General features: G+C 37.0%; 1 protein-coding gene across 5 annotated transcripts in view; it reads right to left on the minus strand.

Moving 5' to 3' along the window:
- The window catches only part of LOC126778072 (dedicator of cytokinesis protein 1), a 56,007-nt gene that overhangs the window by 27,593 nt on the left and 15,592 nt on the right, over window positions 1–12,822 (minus strand). For all 5 annotated transcript variants that reach the window (XM_050501424.1, XM_050501422.1, XM_050501425.1 and 2 more), the window contains exons 2-10: window positions 9,484–9,655; window positions 4,679–4,781; window positions 4,013–4,158; window positions 3,486–3,609; window positions 2,761–2,988; window positions 2,134–2,360; window positions 1,386–1,506; window positions 788–997; window positions 308–406 (exon numbers count right to left, since the gene is read on the minus strand). In XM_050501424.1, the coding sequence (XP_050357381.1) occupies window positions 308–406; window positions 788–997; window positions 1,386–1,506; window positions 2,134–2,360; window positions 2,761–2,988; window positions 3,486–3,609; window positions 4,013–4,158; window positions 4,679–4,781; window positions 9,484–9,655 (1,430 nt within the window). The remainder of the gene's footprint in view (window positions 1–307; window positions 407–787; window positions 998–1,385; window positions 1,507–2,133; window positions 2,361–2,760; window positions 2,989–3,485; window positions 3,610–4,012; window positions 4,159–4,678; window positions 4,782–9,483; window positions 9,656–12,822) is intronic.

The following is a 12,822-nucleotide window of genomic DNA, read 5'->3' on the forward strand; positions in this document are numbered from 1 at the left end:
TGAAATAAGCATGCACAATTTACCGAAAACATAATTGCAGATTAATCAACGAATAAATTTAAAAAAAAAATCTTTGGTTTTTTACATCAACTAAATTTGTTTAATATTACATTGAAACATAAACATTATATCGAAGTTAAAAAAATTTACACGTTAACACAAAAATATAACAATGTCAATTTTTTTTTTTAAATAAAATTTGTTCTACTTTAAATAAACAATTTTTATATTTATAATGAAAATTGAAATATCCTGTTTCACCCAAAACTGCAGATCAATTAAATTATTAAATGAGTACAATATGTACCTTGAAAACTTCATTCCATCTCGGTCGGTCCTCGTGATAGTACACGATCGACGTGTACTCGTTCACCAGCGGCATTCCTGCGCCCACAGAGATCACACCCTGGACAGCGAAAGATTTTTATCGTTACATAAAGTGATATACGGGGATACGGCTTGGAGTTATTACACTGGTGAGGCTGTTAGGACAATTCACAACATGAAAACTGAGCGGGATCGGTCGAGGACTTAATCTGTTTGGCTAAGATGTGTTTTTGTCTTGACTCTGCCACACTAACGGCTATCGGGTTTTAGGGCTTAGAAAAGAATGGCAGCCGATTTGGTGCGGGAATCGAGATCATTTTCTTCACAGAACGGATTTCCAGATTGGAATAAATTCCACTTATGAGTAGAGCTAATAACAGTCGTCGGTTTCCGAATGAAGTCTCTATAGGCTCAAGTATTGTGAGGAGTTAGGCACGGTCGTCGCGGGGGGGGGCGGTACCGGCACGGGCGCGCCGCGGCGGTCCACGACGCGCGCCGTGAGCTCCACGTTGCGCTCGGACGACTTCCCGGGCCCGCGCGAGAAGGCGCCGCCCAGCAGCGTCACGTACAGGTCGTTGCGCGCGTCGCCCGGCAGGATCACCTCGGGGAAGCCCATCTTGCGCGCGAACGCCGTGTTGCCCACCATCATGTGCGGGTTCTCCTGCCGGATCTGCAACGGCCGCTCGTCGGTCAGTCTCGCAGTCTAATGTCCCATTAGAGATTTGGAGCAATCGATTTTAACATTTGAAACTGACCGAAAATAAAATTTTATGAATTATTTTTTAACAGTCATAGAACACATGTTGTTGCATAAGATTTTAGTACTGTGGTCCTGGGAAATTATTATTTTACAAATAAACACTATGAAAGTCGGCGTGCAGACAGTCAAGGAACGGCTAAGTGTTTCGTAAAAAAATTTGTTGTGTATTATGGGTGTAATTATAGTTAAGCTGCATCCGAAAAAAGCCCACAATTCCATTTGGGTGAAATATTATAACAACGCTATATATACAATATACGTATAAGTATTTATGTAAATTTCAGTTCAAATCGCATACCTGTTTCAAGTCTCCTTCCACCATTTGTAAGAACACCCACAGACCCTGCGAGTGTTTGTCTTTTAGTTCGCGGTTCGCTATCACTTTCTTCAACAACGTGTCCATATTATCCTTTTCGCATCTGAAAATATGATTTAATTTCAAATAAAAGAAAAATAAAACGTACCCCCTCTATTTGAAATCATAGCTAGTTTTTTAACCAGTGTTTGGGCTTTGTTCAGTCCTGACATGTATCACACTTATCAATCATTTTACCGAAAATATCAGTACTTTTTGTTTTGATTTTTAGTTTCAAAGTTGAGTAAGCCAGTGTAATTACTAATTACACTTTACAAGTGGTAGGGCTTTGTGCAAGCACGTCTGGGTAGGTACCACCCACTCATCAGATATTCTACCGCGAAACAACAATACTTGATATTGTTGTGTTCCGGTTTAAAGGGTGAGTGAGCCAGTGTAATTACAGGCACAAGGGACATAACATCTTAGTTCCCAATGGTGGCGCATTGGCTATGTAAGCGATGGTTGACTTACAATGCCAATGTCTAAGGGCGTTTGGTGACCACTTACCATCAGGTGACCCATATGCTCGTTCGCCTTCCTATTCTATAAAAAAAACATGTAGTTCCCAGACCTGGTATCGCTTTAACGATTTCATTGGCTATTATAAATGGTTTCCATAAACCATAAAGTGGCCCATTTAGTCATCTGGCATTTTATATAAAATTAAATATATATATATAAAGCTCACGGGTAGAACGGCAGCAGGATCTCTTTATCAGAGTTGTCTGCGGCGAGATGTTGCGTGATATCTGCACTGGCCAGGCCGAAGGGCCTGCGCATGCCCCCCACCCAGGCCCCCGAGGTGGGCACCAGCGTGCTGCGACGGTGCTCCGCGACCTGCGGCTCCATCGATCCGATGCGGACCACATGACACACTAGGAATATCTTTTCTTTCTTTATATCGCTACCTAGATCCTGTCGAGTAATCAACGTTATCAATCAAAAACACAATTATTATATTAATTAGGATTTATTAGGAAATTGCGTATGTATAGTAGTAGGTGAGTAAATAAAAATGCTTAGTATGTTATACAGAAAAAAACCTTTTACCAAGTATATATACCAACGATGTTTTCTGGTTTGAAGGACGAGTGAGCCAGCGTGAACACAAACACAAAGGACATAACATATTAGTTTCCAAGGCTGGTCGCGTATTGGCGATGTAAGGGTTCTTTATTATTTTTTAGATCGTCAATGTGTATTGCCGGTGGTGACCATTCACAATTAGGTGGTCCATTTTCCGTCCACCTATCTATTTTACATAAAATAAAAACTATACATATGTAGTTATACATTACATAGCCCATAGACTTACCGTAAATACGACAGATGGCGCTGTAAACAGCTCGGCAGCTCCCAAGTGTCCGGGTGGCCATTTCAACAGGACGTTTTCCGTTATTTTGTTTCCACCGGAATCGTGAAGCGCTAGGGACAGTTCCGCTGTATCGTTCATGCGACAAACGAAATTCTTGATGTAGACGACAATCGTGTAAGTGCGGGCGGTGGGCGTCTGACTTGTGGGCCGACTTGTGGGGGTTGTTTCCTGAAAAAAAAAATTGCCATTAAATTATGTTTCATATTATTTTTCGCTGAGTAAATAACTTATTTATAAATAGGCCTGCATATGTAGCAAATTCTAGTGTATCCACTAAGGCACTTTAGAATAGCGAGCGTAGCCACTCTCCTCAAGGGAGTAAATCTTTTCCCAGCATTTGAACATCCATTAGTTTTTTTAATTTGAACAACTATTTATTGATTGTGTTAGTAACTATATCTCTATTATTCAAAAAAGCCGATCTTCAGAGCGGCAAAGTTAAATTATTTGTACCTATTACAAAGTTCATTTCCGAGTATTTTATAGTAAGACGAGTAGCTTTAAAATAAATACTTCATTAAATCAAGCACGATTGAATCGACTCAATTTTTTGATTGAACTGTTACAGGATTACAACGGAGAAGAGATTCCAGCGAAGTGTCGAGTTAAGTAGTAGATGATGTAACACCAAGCTCACTTTAAAAGCGTGACATGAATGGACTTACCATATTCTTATCGATTCTCGAATTAGCTTCATCGTGCAACGCGTTCAATTTGAATGTGGATGTCGTCAACGGATCGACTAGCTGTCCACTTATCGTTCTCACCGCTAACTCCATACCTAAAGTCCTAAGAAACAAATGTTATATCAAAATTGTTAAATAGGACAAACCAAGGCAACACCACATGTCCATAATATCAAACTATATATACGCGATTCTACTATATCATACACGATTACAGATTATATACTAAATTCCTATTGCAGGCAGTAAACACAATCCTTACATTTACACTTTTCATACTATTTACTAATAACTCAACTATATTATGTATACTAAAATAATTTTTTGATTAATTGTTAATGTTACCTAACTCCTCCTAAGCGGCTGGACCCATTTTGGATAAAAATTTGTGTGTATATTTCAATGTGGTGATGAAAAAAAAACACCTCAGTGGCAGGATGACGTCTGCCGGGTCCGCTAGTATAATCCTATACTTAAATACAACACTTTTCCATTAAGCGCCGCACCTGTTCCCCTTGTCGATGGTGAACACGGCGGTGCGCGCCACGCGGCGCAGCTGGTCCTGCGGCAGCGCGCCCGACGCGGCCTGCGCGCGCAGCTCCAGCAGCGCACGCATGCTCACTTCCATGAACTTGAAGCGGTCGTCGTTTGTCTGAATCAAAGTTCTTTACTTTGGTAATGTCAGACTCGTGGAAAATGTAATCAGATTAATGATTACGATTACATATACATACTATCATCGATCACGATTACAGATTAACGAAAGTAATCAAAAAAAGTTATTATTTTTAATCTGTAATTGTAATTAATTAATTATGATTACTATTACTTCTAATTTATTTTAAGAAAGGCCCTGACCGTGCGTAGTCGGCGATTGGTTAACTCGAACACTTCACATATAACATACGTTTATCTTTTTCCGAATTCACTTAGATAAAAGATTATTAACAGCACTGTTATAAATTTATACGATTAAATAAAATGATATATACATACATACTTGGATGGGACAGTAATTCAACTTGATCGTAAGGATATTGGCTAATTTTAAGTCACTTACGATACAGAAGTATACACTGTTTTCAAACTGCCGGCGACTGAGAATGTACCAATACTTTCTATTGAAGATGAACAAATAAACCTTATTACATAAATAATAAAGTTCAACTTACCGTATATAAAAGTTTCCAATGTTGGAGCCATTCGCGTAGCGTGACGGCTATGTCGTGTACCACACCGCTACCGCCCGCGGACGCGACCACTGTCTCGCCACATCTTAACAAATAAATTAATAAAATAATTAACATTATATATAAGTTATTTCTTTAAAAACGTAATTATTTTTATATATGATTTATTTCAATACATAATAAAAAGATATGGAAACTACTAAGCTTATATACTGTCATATTAATTTTAGAAAAACTATAGTGTGTGTAGTGTATCGACTATTTTAAAAATGCAACCGCTTTAATAGAATAGAATTAGCGCCATCTAGCGCCGATTTAGAAACAAGTAAATAGTATAAAAACATTCTCCATAAATATACATAATATGTACATATATGTACCAACGCCATACAACAACATAACAAACTTTTATATTTATATAAGCGTGACGTCAGAATACGATAAAATTTCAAAGCTACTCAGTGTCTATTTATACCATCATATATATAATGATATGTACATAATATTAAAACGTTTATGTATTTACAAAATTAAACAGTTTAGAAACAGGCTGGGTTTTATTCACGCGTTATATTTATTAGTTTGAATTGTATGTATATAAATAACAAAGTTAAGATATCAGCGTAATGTTGATGTCCTCCTGACCGATTTCGACCATGGCGTCATATTTTAAGAGAGATTAGCCAACTGCGCAGGACATATTATAGTGCACACGTATGTACATAGATGCACTCTCTATTCCTTAACTCTCATAATCCGATGGGACGTCAATCCGACACGACCGGTGAGTTCAGGCGCCAACCAACTGCTTTCTAACTTCCAGACTTCAGGCTGCTACTGAGAATCTTCGTCAGTAAAACCCAAAAACATTCTATCGGCCTGACCTGGGGTGTGAGCCCAGGATCTCAGGATCTGCGGCCTTATATCTCGCTGCTAGACCAATGAGGCACAATCATATATAGGACGTTTTTAACCTACGTTTAATTTCAATCAATATACATAATATTTTTGAGTAAGTTTCTACAAACATTTTTGCAGCAAGAAAATTAGTCGTTAATCTTTGTCACCAATGTTTATTGCTTTGTTAAATAAATTCAATTTAAATATTTTTTTATATATACCGCATGAATACGTATTCCACATTTCATGTAATATTTTATTTATTAAAACATGTTATGTATCTGTGTATATGAGTTATTATAAAGGAAACGAGTGAAGTGTTTATAATATAATCTTGGTGTTACATCTCTGTGTATTTACATCTTGTTCATATACACATATATAAAATAATCGCATCGTCTGGGAAGGTACCGCCCAATAATCATTAATTCGTTCCCAAAACGGCAGTACTGTGTACAGCTACGTACGTACCCGGTTGCAGGTTCAAATCCAGGCTAGCACCACTGAATTGTATTGTGATAGTGTTTGTAATCCATTTCGTGAGGAAACCTGCATGTGACAAACGAGAAGTTGCCCTTGAACAGAAGTGGCCTTAGTTACATTAAAAGACTTATTTTACTCAGACAAAAGCGTGTTTTATACATTTTTACATAAAAACAATTGTTTTATTATTATTACTCCAGGACATTCGACGAATCTCGAATAAACACATTTCATTCATTTAATTTAAAGGGAAAGTCATAATAATAAAAAAATCAAGTAGCATAAAAAAACAGTTAAAAGCGATAATATTTCAATTAATGGGTGACGGGCGTCATGATTCATTTGACCGCGATTATCAATAGGTCGTTGACCCTCAATTGCTCTCGCATTTTACGGGATGAAAAATCTCTGTAAAATCTCGATTAACATTAAGACTTAAAGTCTCAAGTATTTTTCACCACGCATCTTGATTGATGGATAAAGTGTGGCAGATTTTCAACCGATATGTCCCATTTACGGTTTTATAACAATGACTATAATAATAATGATTAACGCACATTACGAAAAATTAAAAATATGTAATTTCAACCCCGATTCTTCGGCTAAAAGTCATGTGTTTTAACCACTGAGCCGTATCTGCTCAACTTTCAGTAATGGATCGTAAATGTCTCCCGTCTGAGCAAAGGTCTCATATCTCGTTAAGGAGAAAGCTTCGATCTTATCACCACGATTATACGAGACGGTGGTTATGTAAGTAGAAGCATTCAATCCGGGCTTTTTCATTAATATTGCCACTTCCAAAATGTTAACCACTTTAACAAATATAAGGAACATCAATGGACTATCCTGAGTAGCAGCCTGTTATTGTCCCAGTGCTGGGCTAAGGCCTCCTCTCTTTTTTTTGAGAAGGTTTGGAGCTTTTTCTATCACGTTGCTCCAATGCGCGTTGGTAGAATACACATGTAGTAGAATTTCAATAAAATTAGACACATGCAGGTTTCCTCACGATGTTTTCCTTCACCGTCAAGCACGAGATGAATTATAAAGACAAATTAAGCATATGAAAATTCAGTGGTGCTTGCCCTGGTTTGAATCCACGATCATCGGTTAAGATTCTAACCACTAGGCCATCTCGGCGGTTCTATCCTAGATATTTAAATTTTTATTACAACAACCATTGCACGAGAAACCAAATTAGATAGTGTAGTCAATATACCGTAACCGTACCGTAACAGCCTGTGAATGTCCCACTGCTGGGCTAAAGGCCTCCTCTCCTCTTTTTGAGGAGAAGGTTTGGAGCTTATTCCACCACGCTGCTCCAATGCGGGTTCGTAGAATTCACATGTGGTAGAACTTCAGTGAAATTAGACACATGCAGGTTTCCTCACGATGTTTTCCTTCACCGTAAAGCACGAGATGAATTATAATCACAAATTAAGCACATGAAAATTCAGTGGTGCTTGCCCGGGTTTGAACCCACGATCATCGGTTAAGATTCACGCGTTCTTACCACAGGGCCATCTATTAATAATAATTAATAATAATATCACGAGTTGTTTATTTGAATTCGTTTATAGAACAAATAAATATATCCTGCCTGCCCGCAGTTAGATCTAAGTTAAGTCAATAATCTAGTGTTAAGTCAGGGTATAGCTATCTCGTCACGGTAGCATGCGAAAGCGATGCCGTGGCGCTCCTCATTAAGACGGAAAGGGTACCGCTGGTTTTTGAGTTGGTATTCCGATGTTCAGGGTGCACTCGGCGCCTTAGACCCTGGCGATCCCCACTGGCGTTTTTCCAGCGTTAAAAAAAAATAAAGGGTTTGAGCTACCTCTGTTCCAAATTTCATTCAAATCTTTTCAATGGTTTATCCGTATAAGACTAATAAATATCTAGCAATAATCACAAACTTTCGCGTTTATAATATTTAATTAAATTATATAATATTTTTCAACAACATGATTCGAGGATGCGCAAGATCCTATTTGCAATTTGTTGAGCATTAGTTCAATCCTTTGGTACTACAAATAAGCGAGGTCGTCTCCGACTAAAAATGTTCTAATAGATATGCTCCCTGATTACTATTACGAGGTAGTATGCTAGCGATAAGTTCCTTATGGGGGGGGGGGGGGCATAAGAGACTTATCGCTGATGTATCATATATGGAACATGTAATACCAGTCCTATATATGATATATCAGAGTAATAATAATAATAATCAAATATGTTACGTCCCTTATACCCTGGGCACTTAAACTCGGTCACTCGACTTCCAAAAACAATACCGCTTGCTTGTGTAAATATATACCTATAACATTTATTACACGCGTTAAATGTATAATTTAATGCTTTTACTTTAGCATCGACTACACAAACACGATACATAAGTGTAAATAAAAAAAAATTGCAAGTGAAAGTTTAAAGACTTTTAAAATCTTGACAAATCTCTTATATGTTGTAACAAAGTATAAAAAATAACTACATATATTACGTCATAAAATTAAATTTTAGTTAGTACGATTCGTCTGATCTATCTTGTGTCCTGTGACGATTTCCATTTAAAAATAAGAAAACAGTGATTTGCTTCAATGAATAAAACATGAATAATAATATCACTTCGTTGATATGACATTGCCGAGGAATTCAAAACATCGCAATGCAAATATGATCGAGCCAGTACATAGTGCAAGAAATTAATCATATCATACGCATTGAACAAATCATATATATATATATATATATATATATATATATATATATATATATATTTATATATATATATATATATATATATATATATATATATATATTTATATATATATATATATATATATATATATATATATATATATATATATATATTTATTATAAAAAGTTACAATTTTTTAATGAAAAAACGACTCACGTCTCAATAGTGGTATGACAATGTATTTATAGACGAAGGACTAAACGTCTTAGTACCCAAGGTTGGTGGCGCATTAACGATGTAAGGGATGGTTAATATTTCTTACAGTGTCAATGTCCAAGGACTTTGCGATCATCGGGTGAGTTTGCTTACCTTTTTAAAATAATTTTTTTATAGAATAGGTAGGCGGACAAGCATATGGACCACGCTTGGTGACCACTTACCATCGTAAGTGGTCACCAAACGCCCTTAGACATTGGCATTGTAAGAAATGTCAACCATCGCTTACATAGCCAATGCGCCACCAACCTTGGGAAATAAGATTTTTATGTCCCTTGTGCCTGTAATTACACTGGCTCACTCACCCTTCAAACCGGAACACAACAATATCAAGTATTGCTGTTTTACGGTAGAATATCTGATGAGTGGGTGGTACCTACCCAAGCGAGCTTGCACAAAGCCCTACCACCAGTCAGAATATATACATCTTTATACTAACCTGTCGACATTACAACTTCGTATAACGACGTACGCTTTTGGAAAGGCACCTTTAGCCTCCCTCCTTAAGCTTGTACCCCAATACCAGTCATCGGTCTCTCGTTCCAGGTGCACGAGCTCTCCCACTTCCAGCGGCAAGTGGAGGTGTGAGGAGGAATTGAAATTGTATAGAGCTGAAAGACAATTTACGTTATAATTAATCCGCTAGAAATATGTCTATACTTACAGTAGTCATGCAAATATCCCACTGGTGGAAAAAAACCTCGTCTCCTCTTGAAGAGTTTGACTTTATTTCTACTACGTTTAATAGGGGTTTGGTTAAACGCAGGTTTCCTTTGCCGACGAGCAAGTGATGAGTTCTAAACACAAATTACAATTGGACTCACAATCTTCGGTTAAGAGTCACGTTTCTAGTTACAGTGCCATCTCGGCTCGTGGAATTTATAATACGAGTACATCACATTTATTTGTTCTCGGCTATTTCACACACGTACGTAGTATATAAGTATCAGTCAGATTAAATGAATACCACTACAATTTTAGAGTATATAATTAGCGTTTATATTGCTCCGCGGCAAAGAGTTAGTAGGTAAGAGGTAGTATTTATTCCCACGATATCTAATAATAATATAGATAACTCAATTATAGCATATTCAAAAGGAGTGGAGACAAATTAACAACTATGACAATGTATTGACGCGATATGATTGGTCGAGATCATGAATATTCTATGATATTCATTATGGATTCGCGAACAAATGGCGTTTTTAATGTGGCAAAAAATTTAGAACAATAAAACTGCTCATGCCCCGTTGCTGTCTCACCATTGAACAATTTTTACCTCTTGACCGATTTCAGCAAAAGCGCCTCATTCAACGGAGACAAGCCAACACACGGAGAAAGTTATATTGGGCACATTGCACACATGCACCTACGTGCAAACAATGTTGCACTTTCCGTTCTCCTGACACTCACAAACCGATGGAAAAGCATCAGGCTCGCGCTGGACCAACGACTTCAACTTCCGAGATACGTGAATGTGAGCCAACTACCTAACTCCAAACTGTGACTGAGAATTTATTAACAAAAAAAACCACCATGCCCATGCTTGAACCGAAAGACCTCGAGATCTAGAGCCCTCTAAGCTAGCTACAAGACGAACGTGGCTGTTTATCTATAATTAATATGACGAATAAAATTTAAACTATTGTTTTCATACGACCATTACAAATAATATAGCTATCAAACACACAAATCAAGTGTCCAGTTTTGTACAACGCCATAATTGTATGTAATACTTACGTAACGGATCTTCGACAAGGCATTCGCCAAAATATCATACATATGGCTATCGTTTCCGACTTAACGCAATATTTTTAAAACCGTTACACCTAAGTATATGCTAATGACAAGTACGTTACTTGTGTTTATAATTATATACAATCAAACTTTTGACACCTTATAAGAACTTCTTAAAGTTGTTATTAGTGAACGAAGTTTGACACAAAATGTATCAACTATTCTAATGGCGGGATTATAGATAAATAAACAACAGTACACAGTAACAGCCTGTTAATGTCCCACAGCTGGGCTAAGGCCTCCTTTCCTTTTGAGGAGAAGGTTTGGAGCTTATTCCACCACCCTGCTCCAATGCGTGTTGGTAGAATACACATGTGGCATAATTTCAAAGAAATTCGACACATGCAGGTTTCCCCACAATGTTTTGATTCACCGTCAAGCACGAGATGAATTATAAACACAATAATAAACAATGTTGATCTTGAATTGACTTGACATAACTGGTCGAGGTATAAATCAATCTATATATTGATTTTATGGATTTATATATCGGCGTAGATGGTATCGGAACTTTCGAAGTAAATTTGAACAAGATATAGATAAGTAGTTCAGTAGAATAATGTTATATTATGAATATATAAAACCGATATTGTTTTCAGTAATATATTATACAGATATTGCTATATTAAAGCTATTAGTATACATCGCTTGATATTCTGTTACATTTATCATAAGCCCGTAGTGAAGAAGCTCCTAAACATAGAGAAAACTTTAATAATAGTACAAATTATATCATTATTTGATGACAACAAAAGTTTTACAACCATACTTAGATATTATATAATGTAATTCTGTAATGATGCTAATGTTCGACTACCAGTCATCGGTATCTCGTTCCAGGTGCCCGAGCTCCCCTACTTCCAGCAAGTGGAGGGGTCACGGAGTTTGAATTGTATTTAATGAAAACTTATTCCGTTATTCATTACGCTTTATGCATCGGATGGAATGAATTGGTTACGAATCAATAGTTTTTTTTTAATATCAATAAGCTTGTGTATATACAGTAACAGCTTGTTATTGTCCCACTGCTGCGCTAAGGCCTCCTCTCCCTTTTGAGGAGAAGGTTTGGAGCTTATTCCACCACGCTGCTCCGATGCGGGTTGGTAGAATACACATGTGGCATAATTTCAATGAAATTAGACACATGCAGGTTCCCTCACTATGTTTTCCTTCACCGTCAAGCACGAGATGAATTACAATCACAAATTAAGCACATTTAAATTCAGTGGTGCTTGCCCGGGTTTGAACCCACGATCGTCGGTTAAGATTCACGTTAATTGATAACTTGCACAATCATGAGATTACGATCTCTGAGGGAGTCGGATCACATATTGCGAGAGGGCACAGACAAATTAGAGTATACATTACCACCAATGGTTCTTTATCGGCTGTGGAAGACACTTGCCATGTAGATTTTAAAAAGATGAATGGATCGATAACATTGAGAGATCACTATAAGCGATAAGAACGCCTTTGCGCACCATTCGTTGCTTGATCGTTTCCTATTTCTCTTATGTTATTTATATATTGTTCAATATGTATTAAATAAATAAATAAATAACAATAATTTAAAAAAGAACTAACATTTACGAAACCTGTAAAACTCATATTATATAATTATAACTATTCTTAGTAGCGAGGTCAAGCCAGATGAATCGTTTACCAGAAATTTAAATGACAATGGAGTGACAGTCAAAATGTTCTCACAGTTATTCACTAAAATTGGAGACTGGACAATATTTTCATTACATTACATTTCGAATGTTTGGTGTTTTTCAAACATCGCTCAATTGAAGATTACGGGCTGAAAACCAGGGTTTATTATTCATCTCTTCGTCAGTGAAGGAAGACCTCGTGACCAACCTTCAAGTATCGGATGATATTTTGCGATGTATGTGTCTTGTTGTGAGCTTATTTTTCGCCAATAGGAAAGAAGACATATGTCCAACAGTGGGAAATTTACTGACTTTTACTCTACTTA

This window comes from Nymphalis io, chromosome 25 (genome assembly GCF_905147045.1).
Source record: "Nymphalis io chromosome 25, ilAglIoxx1.1, whole genome shotgun sequence".
NCBI classification, from domain to species: Eukaryota; Metazoa; Arthropoda; class Insecta; order Lepidoptera; family Nymphalidae; genus Nymphalis; species Nymphalis io.